This window comes from Aotus nancymaae, unplaced genomic scaffold, assembly GCF_030222135.1.
Source record: "Aotus nancymaae isolate 86718 unplaced genomic scaffold, 86718_ANA_hifiasm-v0.15.2.pri h1tg000014l, whole genome shotgun sequence".
Classification (NCBI taxonomy): domain Eukaryota; kingdom Metazoa; phylum Chordata; class Mammalia; order Primates; family Aotidae; genus Aotus; species Aotus nancymaae.
Genome location: NW_026988425.1, coordinates 33,965,454 through 33,984,570, shown reverse-complemented (window position 1 = coordinate 33,984,570; position 19,117 = coordinate 33,965,454). Strand labels below are relative to the sequence as shown.

General features: G+C 40.7%; 1 protein-coding gene across 6 annotated transcripts in view; it reads right to left on the bottom strand.

Moving 5' to 3' along the window:
• Nucleotides 1–6,387: 6,387 nt before the first annotated feature.
• The window catches only part of RAI14 (retinoic acid induced 14), a 188,169-nt gene continuing 175,439 nt past the window's right edge, over nt 6,388–19,117 (bottom strand). For all 6 annotated transcript variants that reach the window (XM_021671870.2, XM_021671869.2, XM_021671872.2 and 3 more), the window contains 5 exons: nt 16,781–16,899; nt 14,440–15,975; nt 12,761–12,910; nt 9,194–9,259; nt 6,388–8,306 (listed from right to left, as the gene is read on the bottom strand). In XM_021671870.2, coding sequence (XP_021527545.2) covers nt 8,229–8,306; nt 9,194–9,259; nt 12,761–12,910; nt 14,440–15,975; nt 16,781–16,899 — 1,949 coding nt within the window. In that variant the 3' untranslated portion in view covers nt 6,388–8,228. The remainder of the gene's footprint in view (nt 8,307–9,193; nt 9,260–12,760; nt 12,911–14,439; nt 15,976–16,780; nt 16,900–19,117) is intronic.

The following is a 19,117-nucleotide window of genomic DNA, read 5'->3' as shown; positions in this document are numbered from 1 at the left end:
ACTGTGGCCAGACCCAAACAAACAGCTCCAGCTCTTGCAGCGCTTTGTTGAAGGATGTTATTATGAACCCTGTCATAGACGACGCCTGTAGCAAGTCAAGTTGGAGTCAATGTGTCTCAGTTGTTTTCAGAAAAGAGCAGAGTAGGTAGAGAGACAAAGAGAACACAGAATTTGAAAGATGGTATTTACATTTGGTGTTTGTTCTTTCCAGCTCTAGGATGGAAGTTTAATTGCCATTGATCCAAGACTTCCAAGAAAGCCTTTCTGGAGTTAGATTGGAGGAGTTATATAAATGAGTTTGCCTGAATATCTCTTAAGTAAAACCTGTGTGGTCTGTTAACTCAAGATTTAAATCTGTACCTTCGAGCTCTGTAGTCACAATTTTGGAAAGATCCCTTCCTCATTCTTTTTCCTAAAAAAACTCTTAGCAGGGAGCAATGATGACAGCAATGAACTTGATTTCAGAATGTCAGGGTTCTGGTTTTGACGCTGTAGCCTGGGCTGAGTTACAGCCAATGACTCCCAGTGTTTTTGTCTGTATAGTGAAGGTATTTGTACCACTTGCTTTCTAAAGCTCCTTCTGGTTCCAGGTTTCTGTAAGGGGTTGACGATTTTTGTGACTCTATGAACAGCATTTAATATGTATGGGAGGAAAAAGGAAGAACCTGTTTCCTGTTCTCCAATATTTATTTCTCTTACCCCTTGTCAAGTTGGTCATCAAATTGAAAGGTTTCAGTGTTCTTTCACTGTAGGAAATGGCTATGAGATTGTTTCTAAGTATATTAAAGGTAATGTCTCTTTTCTAAACTTGCTTTTGCTGATAATTTTGAAGGGAAATAGAACCAGAACAGGCACTGAATTCCCATTCCTAAAGCCAGCACTCTGATTTAGCCTCCATTTCATTAGCTCTAACCAGAAGCAGGTTTCCTGTATCTGTAAAAATTATAAATCAAAATAAAAGAACTTTGAAGACTTTTTTTTTTTTTTTTTTGAGACAGTCTCACTCTGTGGCCCAGGCTGGAGTGCAGTGGTGCAATCTTGGCTCACTGCAACCTCTACCTCCCGGGTTCAGGCGATTCTCCTGCCTTCGCCTCCCCAGTAGCTGCGATTACAGGCATGTGTGCCACCATGCCTGGCTAATTTTTGTATTTTTAGTAGAGTTGGGGGTTTCACCATGTTGGCCAGGCTGGTCTCGAACTCCTGATCTCAGGTGATCTGCCCGCCTCGACCTGTCAAAGTGCTTGGATTACAGGTGTGAGCCACCCTGCAAGCCAGAACTTTGAAGACTCTTGAAGTTCTGTGGTACTTTCTTTCCTTGCCATCTTAACCCTGTCCCCCAAATGTAAACTTTAGTTGTAGCGTATGCACTTTTAGGTTTGTTCACTAACTCTGGAATGGAATCCCACTAATTTAAGTAGTTAGTGCTTTTCCACTGTGTGTATTCACATTCCCTCCCCTGATCTGGAGGCAGAGGAGGCAAGCATTGCTACTGCAGAAATTGCATAGAGGAAGCAGTGTGGAGGGTGTTTCTAGGCTCTTCCAACTCCAAATCAAATGTGATTATTTCCAAACTATTCTAACCCCAGGAACTGTGCAATTTAAGACAAGGAAATCCAAATAAACTTTCTCTTGGAACACATTTTTGTGGTCTCTCAAGAGAGGGTTAGATGCCTTGCTTCAGAGCTCCTGAAGAATCCTGTCCACAATCTCATCATGACTCTCACATTGTATGGGCACTTCTGTTTATCTGCAAGTTTCTCCAGTCTCCATACATCTATCCATCCATCCAGACAAAAATATTTGTTGAATACCTGCTATATGCCAGATAATGATTTTTTTAATTGCATTTTAGGTTTTGGGGTACATGTGAAGAACATGCAAGATTGTTGCATAGGTACACACGTGGCAGTGTGATTTGCTGCCTTCCTCCCCTTCACCTATATCTGGCATTTCTCCCCATGCTATCTCTCCCCAACTCCCCACCCCCCACCGTCCCTCCCCTATTTCCCCCCAACAGACCCCAGTGCGTAGCGCTCCCCTCCCTGTGTCCATGTGTCCTCATTGTTCAACACCTGCCAATGATTGAGAACATGCGGTGTTTGACTTTCTGTTCTTGTGTCAGTTTGCTGAGAATGATGGTTTCCAGGTTCATCCATGTCCCTACAAAGGACACGAACTCATCGTTTTTGATGGCTGCATAATATTCCATGGTGTATATGTGCCACAATTTCCCTGTCCAGTCTATCATTGATGGGCATTTGGGCTGGTTTCAGGTCTTTGCTATTGTAAACTGTGCTGCAATGAACATTTGTGTGCACGTGTCCTTATAGTAGAATGATTTATAATCCTTTGGATATATACTCAGTAATGGGATTGCTGGGTCAAATGGAATTTCTATTTCTAGGTCCTTGAGGAATTGTCACACTGTCTTCCACAATGGTTGAACTAATTTACACTCCCACTGACAGTGTAAAAGTGTTCCTATTTCTCCACATCCTCTCCAGCATCAGTTGTCTCCAGATTTTTTAATGATTGCCATTCTAACTGGCGTGAGATGGTATCTCAATGTAGTTTTGATTTGCATTTCTCTAATGACCAGTGATGATGAGCATTTTTTCATATGTTTGCTGACCTCATGTATGTCTTCTTTTGTAAAGTGTCTGTTCATATCCTTCGCCCAATTTTGAATGGGCCTGTTTGTTTTTTTCTTGTAAATCTGTTTTAGTTCTTTGTAAATTCTGGATACCAGCCTTTTGTCAGATGGGTAAATTGCAAAATTTTTTCCCATTCTGTTGGTTGTCGATTCACTCTAATGACTGTTTCTTTTGCTGTGCAGAAGCTGTGGAGTTTGATTAGGTCCCATTTGTCTATTTTGGCTTTTGTTGCCAATGCTTTTGGTGTTTTGGTCATGAAGTCCTTGCCTGCACCTATGTCCTGAATGGTTTTGCCTAGATTTTCTTCTCGGGATTTTATGGTGTTAGGTCTTATGTTTAAGTCTTTAATCCATCTGGAGTTAATTTTAGTGTAAGGTGTCAGGAAGGGGTCCAGTTTCTGCTTTCTGCATATGGCTAGCCAGTTTTCCCAACACCATTTATTAAACAGGGAATCCTTTCCCCATTGCTTGTTTTTGTGAGGTTTGTCAAAGATCAGATGGTTGGAGATATGTTGTGTTGCCTCTGAGGCTTCTGTTCTGTTCCATTGGTCTATATCTCTGTTTTGGTACCAGTACCATGCTGTTTTGATTACTGTAGCCTTGTAGTAGAGTTTGAAGTCCAGTAGTGTGATGCCTCCCGCTTTGTTCTTTTTGCTTAGAATTGACTTGGCTATGCGGGCTCTCTTTTGGTTCCATATGAAGTTTAAGGTGGTTTTTTCCAGTTCTGTGAAGAAGGTCATTGGTAGCTTCATGGGGATAGCGTTGAATCTGTAAATTGCTTTGGGCAGTATGGCCATTTTCACGATATTGATTCTTCCTAATCATGAACATGGAATGTTTCTCCATCTGTTTGTGTCCTCTCTTATTTCGTTGAGCAGTGATTTGTAGTTCTCCTTGAAGAGGTCCTTTACGTTCCTTGTTAGTTGTATTCCTAGGTATTTTATTCTCTTTGTAGCAATTGGGAATGGCAGTTCATTCTTGATTTGGCTCTCTTTAAGTCTGTTATTGGTGTATAGGAATGCTTGTGATTTTTGCACATTGATTTTGTATCCTGAGACTTTGCTGAAGTTGCTTCTCAGTTTCAGGAGATTTTGGGCTGAGATGATGGCGTCTTCTAGATATACAATCATGTCGCCTGCAAATAGAGACAATTTGACTTCCTCCTTTCCTAATTGAATACTCTTTATTTCTTTTTCTTGCCTGATTGCTCTGGCTAGAACTTCCAGTACTATATTGAATAGGAGTGGTGACAGAGGGCATCCTTGTCTAGTGCCAGATTTCAAAGGGAATGCTTCCAGTTTTTGCCCATTCAGTATGATATTGCCTGTTGGTTTCTCATAAATAGCTTTTATTATTTTGAGATACGTTCCATCGATACCTAGTTCATTGAGGGTTTTCAGCATAAAGGACTGTTGAATTTTGTCGAAGCCCTTCTCTGCATCAATTGAGATAATCATGTGGTTTTTGTGTTTGGTTCTGTTTATGTAGTGAATTACGTTTATAGACTTGCGTATGTTGAACCAGCCTTGCATCCCTGGGATGAATCCTACTTGATCATGGTGGATAAGCTTTTTGATGTGCTGTTGCAATCGGCTTTCCAGTATTTTATTGAAGCTTTTTGCATCTATGTTCATCATGGATATTGGCCTGAAGTTTTCTTTTCTGGCTGTCTCTGCCAGGTTTTGGTATCAAGATGATGTTGGTCTCATAAAATGATTTGGGAAGGATTCCCCCTTTTTGGATTATTTGGAATAGTTTCAGAAGGAATGGTACCAGCTCCTCTTTGTATGGTAGAATTCGACTGTGAACCCATCTGGACCTGGGATTTTTTTGGGTGGTAGGCTCTTAATTGCTGCCTCAACTTCAGACCTAGTTATTGGTCTATTCAGGGTTTTGACTTCTTCCTGGTTTAGGCTTGGGAGGAGGCAAGTGTCCAGGAATTTATCCACTTCTTCCAGGTTTCCTAGTTTATGTACATAGAGTTGTTTGTAATAATCGCTGATGATGGTTTGAATTTCTGTGGAATCTGTGGTGATATATCCCCTTTATCGTTTTTTATTGCGTCTATTTGTATGTAAGGAAAACATTGATAACTCTTAACCAACCAACATGAAGGGAAAGGCCATTTTTTCTTATGTGACAATATGAACAATATTTTTTTTCTACCTATATCATATCTTGATGGAAGCTAATGAAGAAATGAGCAATTTGAAAATTCAAAAAATCCTCACACATGTAAAGACATACGTACATACATAGGATAGTCATTGCATCATTTTTGTAGTTACAATACTGGAAGCAGTTTTCATAATGTGGAATTATCATGATAAAATATAGCCCATACTCTGACATTTTATTCAGCAGTTAAAAAGAATGAGATGTGTGTACTGACAGAGTATAATCTCCAAGATATTTAAAGAAAGAAAAATACATGCCTACATGTACATATAGACAGAGAATGTCTCAGGTCACAAAAGAAACTTCTTAATAGATGTGGCTTCTGGGGAAATGCACTGAGGATTGGGGAATAAGAGAAAGATTTATTTGTGGTTCTTTTCACTTGTCCTACGGTCTCAGCTGCTATCTAATTGCAGAGGCAGGAGAGTTTCTTTTCATACCCTAACTTTGCCTTATGAGGCATTTCTGTCCAACAAAGATGACTGGTTTGGGTTTATCTCAGTTTCCTCCCCAGCTGAGTGTCTCCATGAAGTCACCTTCTGAGTTGTCTGGTTGGCCACAGTTGAAATAAAAGGTCCAATTGAGTATCACACACATGCTTTGTTTGAAATAAGTTTCAGTGTGGTCAGGCACGGTGGCTCATGCCTGTAATCCCGGCACTTACAGAGGCCGAGGCAGGTGGATCACCTGAGGTCAGGAGTTTGAGATCAGCCTGGCCAACATGGCAAAACCCTGTCTCTACTAAAAATACAAAAATTAGCGGGGCACGATGGTGCATGCCTGTAATCCCAGCTACTTGGGTGGCTGAGGCAGGAAGATCGCTAGAACCTGGGAGGCGGAGGTTGCAGTGAGCTGAGATAGTGCTACTGCACTCCAGCTGGGTAACAGAGCGAGACTCCATCATCTCAAAAAAAATTTTTTTTTCAGTGTATAGTAGGAAGGCACAATGAAACTGAAGTAGAGGTGATGGAATCATGTTCTAAAAGTGAAGGGAAATGGCCTTGTTATGTTGTAGTATGATAAACAATGCTAACTCCTTAAGTAATTGTACTTATTTCATGTCATCTTTGTTATGATTTTAACCTGTAACAATTTTAATGATGATTTTAACCTTGCCACAATTCACCTGACAAGAGTTTTGTCAGGAATGAACTGAATTATCTTTATAATGGGACAGGAGAATGTATTTGGATATATATATGTATGTATTTTACTGTGTGTATGAATTACTTTTTCAAAAAAAGAAGAGGGAAAAAAATCCAGTGGAGACTTCCAAACAAACAGTTAAAAAGACTCCAGATCAAATGAAAGGCACTTGTGAATTAAAGGACTGTGATTCATTTGCCCCAAAGTGGCTGATACTTGGGGCAGAGCTCAGAGTGAATCCAAGAGCTGGAAAATGGAAATAATGTGAGACTATGTGAGGCAGTGTGGACACCTCACACCTGCTGGGCACAGCGCAGGCTAGAAAACCCGTCATGCTGAAATGCTGTTGAACTGATCTTCAGAAGCCACACAGATACGCATCTGAACACACCAAAAATCAAGACCAGAAATGCAAAATGAAACAAGTTTATTTTCTGCAATAACTTCTGTAAATTACAAAGACAAAATACTAAACTACAGCATATAACTTTTCAATATTTAACCAGAGTACTTGTAATAAATACGCATCCAGAAACAAGATAAAAGGCTACACCTTGTCAGGCAACCTACAAAAATGTCTCAAGTTTTATATACTCTGCAGCATTTCTGTGCGGGAGGTGGGTGGCAGAAGGGGTTGTTTTGTATTTTCTGAAGTGCTGTGACAAAAAGTCCTTTCACATTTCTTTGGAGCATTTTTGAAATTGCTTAACTATAATTAAACAACTTAAGAAAAGTAACACCAAGCTTTAAAGCCAATTTTGCTTTGCTGTCATTGGTCCTCATCCAATACAGATCAACGTATCATCCAGTACAGCCAAGCACCCCCTAAGCCCAGGCAGCCCTGTGGGATGTGGGCCCTGTCAGAGCAGGCCCTGCTTTCAGTTAAATACTTTGGAGAGTCCTGGATTCTTTCTCTCTCCCTCAACAAGATTAATGCCACAAAGGAAGCTGCAAGCATGTTTGTTAGAAACATTTTGAAGCTGAAAGGAAAGTGAACGGCAATTCTTTTTCAAGACCTCTGCTATGCACCATAATATTACCATATCAGGGTTTTTAGCTTCGAAGTTGAAAAACAGATTGGTACTAACAGTCCTTCCAGAGATCATTATGGGCACGGGTAGAGTCAGAACATTCAAAAACATTCAACGGGTAAAAAGAGAATTTGCTAGATTCAGAAATGCACTACAATTCTGAAGACCCAATGGCTGAAAGTTCTAGGAATGTTGGTGGCAGCTTATATTAAGTCTGGCATACATAACTACCTTTTGCTATAGCTGAAAACTTTGAGGAAAAAGTTACATTTTAAAAAAGTCTCAAGGATGGCTACCTAAAAAATATTTTGTTAATATAATCTACTGTAATTTCACTTATTTAGGGGTTTAGATATGAAAACTTCTTTATGAGCCAATAAAAATATTACAGAGAAAAAAACACTTTTACAAAACTTGAGGTTAAGAACTATGAGGCATTTTTTTTGGCTGTAAACACACAGTTTACTGTCCCTTGTTGAAACGCAAATGTTTGGATTTCCTGAGCTTCATGGATTAACAGCAGGAGGCAAGTTTGCATAGAAAATTTGCAATGTGTCAACAATTTACTTAAAAAAAGAACTTTTAAGGACAACTTGCTTTTGTTCTTAAGGTTCGTATTTTAGTTAATAGTGCTCATCAAAATGAATATTGATAAGCAGGGTGATGAGATATATAAGGCAGATGGGAAGAAAACATGGAATTAAGAGTTTTTAAATCCACACGATGTCACGATAAAGTTTTAAGCAGATACTTCATAACCTAGTGCCATACTAATTTAGTTAGGAATTAAATCATGTTTTGGAATTGAAAACCAAGAGCTCTCCTGTGCTGAATGGCACAGCCCAAGTGCAGGAATGGAAGCAGCATTCACTGCAGGAGGCCTCAGCACATCACTTGGTGGTGATAAAGCCACTCAGCTGGTCAGGTATGGAGGAGGGGGCCTCCCTGCCAGCATCAGGACCAGACTTCTGGGTGTGGCTGATCCCAGCTCTGGAATCTGAAGGGATGACAGGGACTTTCACCTCTGCTGGTTTGAAGTCTCTAAGCAGTTCTGAGGTGCCAGTCTTCTCCTGGGACAAGTCCTCAAAAACCTTTGGAAAGGGAAGAAGCTACGCTAGGCCACAGTGTATACAATGAGAACAATGGCAGCAGCTGCCAACAACTCTGGATCTAACACGAAGATGATGACAAGGGGGCAGTGTCCTGCCAAGGAATCCACTTTACTTCTTTTGAGACTGGTTTTTACACATGGTAAGGATTTGCTTCAGTACTTTCTGGACATCTTCATCCATCTGGCCCTAAGATATTCAAACATAAGATACTCATTAGAACCTAAATTAAGCCATGGAACTTCCTTCTCTGGGGAATGAGATGGCTGACTGCGATGAAGCTCTGAGCTAATTCACCCATCTTTCACAGGAATGTCAGCTCTATCATTTCCCACATTTCTATGAGGAACTGAGTCAAAGAAAGGGCCCTTCCCTTATCCAGCTGTAAGATAAGGCGGCAGTGTCTACCAAAACCTTCAGCAAAGGGGTCTCAGTTGCAAATGTGAGTCCAGCAGCCAGAACAGCAGGCATCATAGAGCTAAGGCAGCCCTGGTAGCTCTGAGAAGATCAGCATTGCTGGAAAATAAAGCCCTCATCCTCCCAATGAAGGACCATGTCATCCCTCATTCCTCAATAAATGATGGGAGGGCTGGGTGTGGTGGCTCATGCCTGTAATCTCAGCACTTTGGTAGGCTGAGGCGGGTGGATCGCTTGATCTCAGGAGTTTGAGACCAGCCTGGGCAGCATGACAGAGCCCCGTCTCTACAAAACAAATACAAAAATTAGCCAGGTATGGTGGTGGGCACCTGTAATCCCACCTACTTGGGAGGCTAAGGTGGGAAGATCACTTGAGCCGGTACGTCAAGGCCGCAGTGAGGCGAAATTATGTCACTACACTCCAGCCTGGGTGACAGAGTTAGGCCCTGCCTTAATAGATGGGGCTGCTCCTGGTAAACAGGGCACGAGGCTCCTGACACAGAATCCAAAGCAATACAAAAGGAATATTCAAGCTTTCCATTGAAAAGGATTCTCCTCTAATTCTTGTTCATTCAACTAGTTTAATGATGAGAGTTCTGTCAACATCTGCTGCCGTATTTCTTTAGGATGTCCAGATACTTCAAGGGGTATTACCATACCTGCACAGCATACAGAAGATGCATTCTGTAAACTGATATGACCTCCTGGTGTTGCTTCTTGCATTCCTAGAAAGAGAGTATTTCACATTATTAATGAACTTAGGAGATCTTTAAAGAACAAAAACAAAAAGCTATGGGAAAGCTGCAGTCAAATGCTACCCAAGTGGTTACCTCCACTTTATGCTAGCATTGGAAGCTTCTAAAATTGTTGTGGCCTTACTGGCTTGTGTATTTCTGAATACTTATCAATAATCTTAGAGAAAAAATCTTGATATGTCAACTCTAGAAAAAACTGTATAAAAAGGAGTTATTGGGCCAGGCACGGTGGCTCATGCCTGTAATCCCAGCACTTTGGGAGGCCGAGGCGGGTGGATCATGAGGGCACGGGTCAAGAGATTGAGACCATCCTGGTCAACATGGTGAAACCCTGTCTCTACTAAAAATACAAAAAATTAGCTGGGCATGGTGGCGCGTGCCTGTAATCCCAGCTACTCAGGAGGCTGAGGCAGGAGAATTGCCTGAACCCAGGAGGCGGAGGTTGCGGTGAGCCGAGATCGCGCCATTGCATTCCAGCCTGGGTAACAAGCGAAACTCCGTCTCTCAAAAGAAAAAAAAAAAAAAAAAAAAAAAAGGAGTTATTATAATCCTAAGTTTGTTTTTAAAAATATATGCATTTTGGGAGGCTCAGGTGGGCACATCAGTGGTCAGGAGTTCGATACCAGCCTGGCCAACATAGTGAAACCCTGTCTCTACTAAAAATACAAAAATTAGCCAGGCATAATAGTGGGTGCCTGTAATCCCAGCTACTCAGGAAGCTGAGGCAGGAGAATCACTTGAACCTGGGAGGCAGAGGTTGCAGTGAGCCAAGATTGTGCCACTGCACCCCAGCCTGGGCCACAGAGCAAAACTCTGTCTTGAGAAAAAAAAATATACACACACACACGTATATATATGTACTCATTTATGCAAATACAGCGACATTCAATGTAAATACTGTTAGGAAATATATCAAATGCAAATAGTGATTATCTCAAAGCTGTTGAATGATGGAAAATTTTTATAGGAACTTAAGAGTTTTCTGTATTTTTCAGCTTTTCTATAATGATCAAATGTGTACTAATTTAATTTTTAAAGTCTATTCTTTTTAAGGGAATTATTGATTACCCACTATATGGCCAGTGTTGTATAATCCTTGGGGAGCTATCAGTGTACCCAGGAGGCAAACAGGGTGGCCTTAATTTCCAGTGGTTCCTTAATACAGCTGCTGATGCTTCTATATCTCCTTGTTGAGCTATTACTCCAGTTCTTCTCAGTGGCTGTTTCAAGGGTCTTTCTTAGCTCTGAAACTCTTCTTGTTCTAAGAGCCTGTCCTACTCCATCATGAAAATTGAGACCATTATATATGGATTACTTAAAAAATGTACAAAAGTCCATAATACCCATTCTTCCTTCCCCCCATCAGTGTCAGAATATGAGGTATCTTTTCTGTCATTAGGGGACACTTTGAAACCCATCCTTTGAAGTTCACACCAGAAGAAGGCACATTTGCCACTTCTCTTTGTGGTATTCCCTCCCCACCTTTCAGCAATCCCTACTCAATTATTTATGATTTTATCTTCTGATCTCTGTTTTCCTTTCCATCCCTTCTTCTGTCATCATTTGGTTGGCTTTGATATCAGTGTGAATGATCCATCTAACATCTAGACCGCTCAGTTCCTCGACTTCAGCTTTAATAACATGCTCCTCTTCGGTTCAGCAGCTCCTCTCATGGTCGTAGCCCTGCCTCTGTCATTACCACTCCCGAAATCTCAATTGAAAGCATCCCACGCCCTAATCACCACCTCCCATCTTTCCAGCAAACTTGCTTCAGGCTTTCCCCAACCCCTGCTGTGACTGGTTAGCCCCACAGATACCTATCTACTTACTCACTTCTCTAGCAGCCAGTCTACTGCAGTCCAGATTTTCCATCCTCCCCACTCCACTAGAATGATTCTCACCAAGGTTCCGAAAAGCCAGCTAGTGCCACATGCCAGTCCTTGCTGAGTAACAACATATTCTTACTCAGGTCTTCAAGACTCAGCAGAAGTATAACTCCTGTAGGAATCTTTTCATGACTCAGCATGATTGGGTAGACACATTTCCTTTGTATGCCCATGGCATGCGGGGCAGCTCTTTGTTGATAACTTATATAAACTCCATGAGGGCAGGAACTGTGAGTCTTACCCATTTTATATCATCAACACCATGTATAATACTGATGCATAGTAAGAGCTCAACAAACACATGTTGCATAATTTTAAGAACTGCTGTGTAAACCAATAGCACTTTATCTGTAAGTCTGTAATACCATTTTATCAGGAGAAGAATGACCTACCGAACACAGTAAGGAGCAGCTTCTCCTCCTCTGAGCATCCACCACTGCTAGAGCTGTTTCTTCCAACAAGCTAGCATTGAACTTTGTGGCTAGTCAGAGTAAGGAGTGCAGAAACCTGAATTCACTAGTTAGATCTATACTGAAGAAATCATTGAATCCACATTCTGTTTGTATATGGAAGCTAGAGACAGTCCAGGACAGACTAACCCTGGACTTCAGGTGGAAAACCTAAGGTACCCATGTCAACTCAAACCTTAACAGATAATTGTGGTAAGCTAAATAATGGGTCTTGAAAGATGTCCACATCCTAATTCCCAGAACCTGTGAATGTTACTTTATATGGCAAAAGGCATCTTGCAGATGAAATTAAGGGTTTTGAGATGGAGAGGGAGATTATCGTGGATTATCTATGTGGGCTTTAGATGTAATCACACGGGTCCTTATAAGAGGGAGGCAAGAAAGTCAAAGGCTGAAGGAGAAGATGGGAAGACTGAGTAGATGCTGGAGTGATGTGCCCTGAAGACGGAGGAAGGGGCCATGAGCCACGGAATGCAGGCAGCCTCTGGAAGCTGGAAAGGCAAGGAAATTGATTTTCCCCTACAGCCTCGAGGAAGAACCAGCCCTGCCAACACCTTGAAGTTGACTGAAAGTGATTTTGGACTTCCGTTCCGTGCAACTATAAAATAATATACTCATGTTGTTTTAAACCAAATTTGTGGTGATTTGTTACATGGACCCAGAAAACAAGTTTAGATAAGCAAGCACTTTCCAGGTGAAATAAGGAGAGGGACCAAGAAGCAGCTTCAGATATGTAGAGATGCAACTACTAGAGATCCTGGCCCCTCACAAGAAAAAGCTCTTGCCACTGCCAGAGATGGAGAAAGACTGTTGCAGAAAAAGGAGAAGGGATAAAAAGTTAGGATACGAGTGAGCACGCAGCCTCCTCCCACTGTCCTGTCCGTTCTTTCCTTCCCAGTGAGTATCTAACCCATGGCATCACTGATAACGAGACTGGGAATTCCACCAGTGGCTCCCTCTTTTGCCATCACTGAAGAAATCAGTCAACTGCTCACTGAAGTAAATTCCTTTGGGCTGAGAATCTTTCTGTTCATGCCCACTTGCCCTAGTAGCTGAGCTATGGAATCTGCCTGGCCCTCCACCCCAAACCAGGCAGCAGAAACAAGCCCACTCACCGCCAGCTGGTTCTGGAGCTGTTTGACTTGCTGCTGCAGCACCTCCAGCTGCTGACTCTGCCTTTTGGATGAGCTTGTTGAGTAGGAGAGCTGGGAGAGGCTGTTCAGGGCCTCCTTCAATTTGGTGACTTCCTTCGACATCTCACTTATCTAGGGACAAAGGAAAATGGTATTAGCAGGCGGCAACATGTCTGCAAAGCAAAATTTCAAATATTTCTAAGCCTCGAACACAGTCATCTCTTTTGGCCTCTGGGACTTAAGACTTTGGAACGATTCCCTTTTAATACATTTAAATAAAAAAACCTCATAAAATCAAACAGAAAACAAAATCAGGCAAACTAACAAAGCCCACTACATCTATTACATTCAAATAAAGGCCCCTGAATTACATATGTTTTGGTGCATGACGGTAACAAAAGCTATGATGTTGGTTTCCTACTTTTACTCTTAAAAGGGGTATGATTGAAAAAAAAAATCAGAATTAGGATTTCAGGCATTGTTTATTTGGAGACAACTATGTTTTGTTCAATACTGCTGACATGGGCAATCAGGAATAAGGCCTAGGAAGCCTGATATCTCTGGACATCTTTCTTTAAAGAAAACACAACTAAGTTCCCATTGTATCCTGCTACTCCCTAATCCCTGTTCCCCTGGCTATTAAAGCTCTTTTGAAACACTCATTACAAGAGAATAAAGATAAGCAGATGCTAATGAATGGCATTCGGATCCTCTGAGACAGAGGACTAGAGATGCAGAGCCAACCGAGGTGTGGAAACATCCTTCTCAACTTCCCCTTTGCTTCCCTCCTTCCTCCAGCAGCGCAGCCAGCACCATCTCTAATTGTGTCCAGTGCCATCTCTAATTGCCGCGTCTCCACATTCCTCCCCCTTCCTCTCCTATGTACCTGTCAAAGGAAGGGCCAGCGAGGGTAGCTTTTACACTGACTTGAGGGGAAGCTCATGGGCCTTAGGGAAGCAGGATTCAGTCTAGGAGGATTTTAGTTTTATATTATGGAGGAATCTGTTTTGAATCTTAAAAAAGGACCTGAAGTTTGAGGTGGATCCCAAGTAATTTTCAGTTTGCAGGTTCACTTCTGATCCACAACACTGGCAAAGCTTCTGTAAAATGATTTTTAAAGGACAAATATGTACCACATATGTGAAAATGCTTCAGTATAAGGAGAAGCAGCAGAAGATTTATGTTTGCTTATTTATTATTTTTTGAGGCAGGGTCTCACTCTGTTGTCTAGGCTGGAGTACAGTGGCGTTGATATGGCTCATCACAGCCTTGACTTCTTGGGCTTGAGTGATCTTCCTGCCTTAGCCTCTCAAGTGGCTGGGACTATATGCACACACCACCATGCCTGGATAATTTTTAAATTTTTTGTACAGATGGGGTCTCACTATGTTGCTGAAGCTGTTCTCAAGCCATCCTCCCATTGTGGCCTCCCAAAGTACTGGAATTAGAGGAATTAGCCACCATGCCCAGTGGATGTGTTTTTAAAACATAAATAACCAACTATTTTTAATGTGGCTTTGAAGACAGATAAAGTTCATGTGCAGAGCCTCTGAGCATTCACTCCAGTTTAGTCCCAACAAACACTACAAGTATTTAATACAGTAAAAGCCAAAGAGCCTGATTTACTGCTAGAAACCCAACAGCAATACAGTTTCACCAACCTTTTTGTCTTTATCTTCCTCCAATTTTGAAGAGCTCTCAGAATATCTTTTCATTTCTGCAAGTTCTTCCTGAGCTTGCTGGAATTTTTGCAGAAGTTCATTTACTTCTTGCTCTTTGGATTTCAGGAGAGTCTGAATATTTTCCTTTTCTCTTTTCACCTGTGAGACTTCACTTTTAATCTGGGCAACCTCTGAATGTACCTTCTCTTTCTCTTTCACTGATTCCTTTAATTTTGATGCCAGTGTACTCACTTCACTCTCTAAGGACGACTGGAGTTTTTCATAGGAAGACCGGGATACCATTGCATCAGTCATGGCAGCTTTCTCTTCTAAGAGCTGTTTCTCCAGCTTTGCTACTTCCACTTCCTTGCTTGCAAGGTGTTCCTTAAGACTGCTTATTTTTTCTTCCATCTCTTTTGCTGCAGTTCGCAGCGTGGTTATCACTTGCAAATGTTCTGTGATAGAGATAGAGTTCTCTTTCTGTGCATCAACCAGCTGTTTGAGCTGGGTCAACTCATTCAACACTTTTGAATACTGAGACTTCATTTCAGACAGCGCATCTTCTGCTTTGGTCCTGGACACGTTTGTCACTTGCATCAGTTTCTCATGCTCTGCTTTATGGATATATTCAGCTGTGACATCCTCTAGAGATTTCCTCTTCCTGTAATCCTCCAGCTCAGCCTGGGCTTCTTTGTACAGCTGTGACAGCTCGCTCACCTGTTTATTGAGTTCATCTATCATCCTATGCATAGCTTCTTTCATTTCCTCAGCTTCATCACTGGCTTCCTGTGTCATCTGACTTTTTAGTGTGTCTTTTAATTTCATGATTTCTTCTTGGGCCTGTTGGTATTTCTCAAACAAAAATGCTTTCTCCTTATTCATATTCTCAATAACAGAGGAATATGAACTTTTCATTTCCTCGTATTCTTTCACAGGTGGCTTAATCACGGTGTCTTTCTCCCTCTCTACCAGTCTTTCCTCTAACTCTCTGACTTTCTCTTTATTTCTTTCACTTTCTTCTAATGCATTCTGCAGATCCTGCTTTAGCACATTTATTTCCTCTTCGGTGACCCTCAGCTCGTGGAGCTGTGAATAATTATCCATGTTCTCAGGTGAGACAAGACCCAGTTTCATCTGTTTCTGCACACTAAGGACTTCTTTCATAGCCTCCTCGTATTTGCTCTGAGTTTCTTTAAGTTTCTGGCTGAGGTCAGAGCTGTTCTCTGAAATCTCAGTGTTGTTTAAGCATACCAGTTCTGCCTTTCGAGATTGGAGTTCGCCCTGTAGCTGTTTTCTCTCTGCTTCAGAGCTCTCTAATCTCCTCTGTAAATCTTGCAAATTCTCTTGCAGTTGCTGAATTCTGACATCACTGTCAGTAGTGGATTTACCAAAAGAATGTATTAAGACAGATGGAGATGATTTGGAGTCTGAGGGAGAGGTTTCGTCAGGTTTGCCCAGGGATGGGCCCAAGTCAGTTTGGGTGGAATGGTATGAGTCAAAGCTTAGGTCTGCTTCTGCCTCCTTGGGTGATTTGGCCTAGGAAAAAAAGCAAGAATTAAATGATACCAAAGGTGTGGTTAGCTAAGCAATCAATGAGAATGAGAGGAGTAAATCCACAACTTTGGTATGGGAGAGTGGCATGATCACTTAGCATGTATATTCTTATGCCATGAAAAAAGATGGTGTGGGACACGAGAGTGGGACTAATGACACAAAGCTTGCTCTGCATTCTATTAGGACAGATGATTTGTGTCACTTTGAAAACACTAGAATTGTTTTCTCTACAAAGCCCCCAATTCAACATTTTCCTTTATTTCTCATATCATTCTATTTGCCAAGAGGGGCAATGGATATAAAGTACAGCTATTTCTTCTTCTTTTTTTGGCACAGCTATTTCTTATCAAGTTCTTAAACCTGTTAAGTGATCAGTTTTACTAAATGAATGGCTAATATTATACACACACATACACACAACTTTAAAATTTTCATGTATATGTAAAATCAAATATAAAATTATATGTATCATTGTATGTATATAGTATATTTTATATTGAATTTTTATTTCTATGAATTTGTTTTATTTATATAATTTTTTATTAAACATATAATTTTAATACTGATCATACTATGTGTATTATCATATATAATTTACAAGTTGAATAATTTACAGAAAGAGTTAATGAATAACACTCTCATGAAATAATCTGAAACTGTAAGATGCTTAAAGCTAATATTTAAAAATAAACTACTGTACACATTTAAAACAAAATACATCTGACTGCTGAAAAGACCAAGAGCTTGACTCTACAGAATAGTCCGTGATAGCAATCTATTTATATACCTGTAATTTATCTTGTAATTCCTTATTGTGTAAGGTAAGGGAAGCAACTTTTGCTTGCAACAGGGCGAGAAGATCTTGCTGGTCAGCTTCAGAACTTATATCCAATAAGCTATCAGCACCTTGGGGAAAAGAAAGCAATTTAAAATAATATAAAACAATTAAACTCTTACATCTCTAACCTCAGACAAATTCACTTCCTAGCCAAATCCACTTCTTCTTCCTGGTCCTAACTATAAAACGTCCTACTAGCTGGATGGATGAACTGTAATTTTCACGTTCTGGGTTTCCTTACTGTGGTATTGTTAGCACAATACTAGATACATGTGTATACAAGGCAATTCTGAAAGCTGATGAATTTGGTCACATATTTCCTAGTCACTGGTTTAAGTGTCATATCTTCGTTGTTTTTGGTTCTTCTCTGCGCCTCATAAGTCTCAGTTCTGTGAATCATTTTAGAAATGTCTCTGGAATCTGGTTTCTTACCCCCAACCACCATTACTGTAGTTCAGATTTTATCACCTTACTTGGAAACTCTGCAAACAGCTTCCCAAAAAATCTGCCTCTCTCCTCTTCCCAGTGAAACTGTAGCCTGCACAACAACGTCAGATCAGTCTTCCTATGACATATTTTGACTGGGTCATTCATTTTGGTCAAGTGCTTTAATTGTTTTCCCTCCAAAAATAATCTCCAAATTCCTTTATCTGAGTTCAGGCCTCCATGATTTGGCCCCAGTCTACTTTTTCAGGTTCATGACACTGCTACTTTCCTAGATTTCTGTTTTCCTCAGATTCATGGTTCCCATCACACCCTCTACATTCTCAACACATGGCTGATTCTTTCATTCTTAATCCACAGGATTGGCCTGAAGAATCTCTCTGCCAGGGAATTCTTAGGCATCATGTCAAACTTTGCCCAGTCCTTAAAGCATTCAATGGCCACCCTAGCATGAAACTGTCTTCTCTTCTCTGAATCCCACAGTAATCCCTGTTGGTAAACCACGACTTTTTGACATCCTACTGATTATCATGCTGAATTACAACTTAAGGAGTGCTATTCAAGGTGCTCACTGAGATAGCAAACTTCCTCCAGAACACAGTGCAATGTACTGCTTCCTTCATCTAGAAAGTCCTACGAAAAATATGTCAGCTGAACAAAACAATGTGCTTAGTGAAGTAACTGTGTGAATTTCTGGTCCAAACTGCTTAATATTATTATTATTACTTTTTGAGATGGAGTCTTGCTCTATCACCCAAGCTGGAGTGCAGTGACCCCATCTCGGCTTACTGCAACTCTGCCTCCCAGATTCAAGTGATTCTCCTGCGTCAGCCTCCCAAGTAGCTGGGACTGCAGGCATGCTCAATAATTAGCTATTACACAAAATCTCAATAATTTTATGTAAATAGCTAATTTTTGTATTTTTAGTACAGATGAGTTTTTGCCATGTTGGCTAGGCTGATCTCAAACTCCTGATCTCATGTGATCCGCCCACCTTAGCCTCCCAAAGTGCTGGGATTACAGGCGTGAGCCACCACACCCTACTCAAACTCCTTAATTATTATAGGCTAGTAAAGACTTTACAAACCATACTTTGAAAAGCACTGATCTAAATTTTTAATTCTATGCTTTTAATTTTCTCACAGCCATTTAATGCAAAGATGAAAACTTTAATCTTAACTTGGAAGGATGCAAAATGACCTTTTTTCAAAGAAATGCTTGTTTCTGATCATAAGGCACTGTTCTGATGGCTGATGCCTAAATCATAGCTTTCTGAGTTTCCTTGACATGAAGTTTGGTTAGTGTGGAATGAACTAGGGAAATGGGAGCATAAATGCAATTCTAAGAAATAAAAATTACTTCTAAGATACAGTGAATGGTTTTTAAAGTACCCAATGTAACATTTGTTCAGTTATATTAACATTGATTCTGCCAGGAATTAGAAAGTTTAATATTTCTAGGGTTGGGTATGGTGGCTCACGCCTTTAATCCCAGCACTATGGGAGGCCAAGGTGGGAGGATTGCTTGAGTTCAGGAGTTTGAGACCAGCCTGGGCAATTCAGTAAGATACCATCTCTAAAATAAATAAATTCATGCATGAATAAAAAATATTTCTAAGTTCTGCATATTAAAGGCTCCGACACTTATGAAATACACAACAGATTAAGATTCTGAATGCTGGAGCAAAAGTGGACCTTTGAAATTGTCTCTTCTATTTTAAACTGATTCTAAAGATACTGTATTACATTCTTAGGAGGCACTCTTCAAGGGATACAATGAATTTAATCCTATGATCATAAAGACAGTATGATTACATATTTCAGGAACATTCTTGTCTTTGCA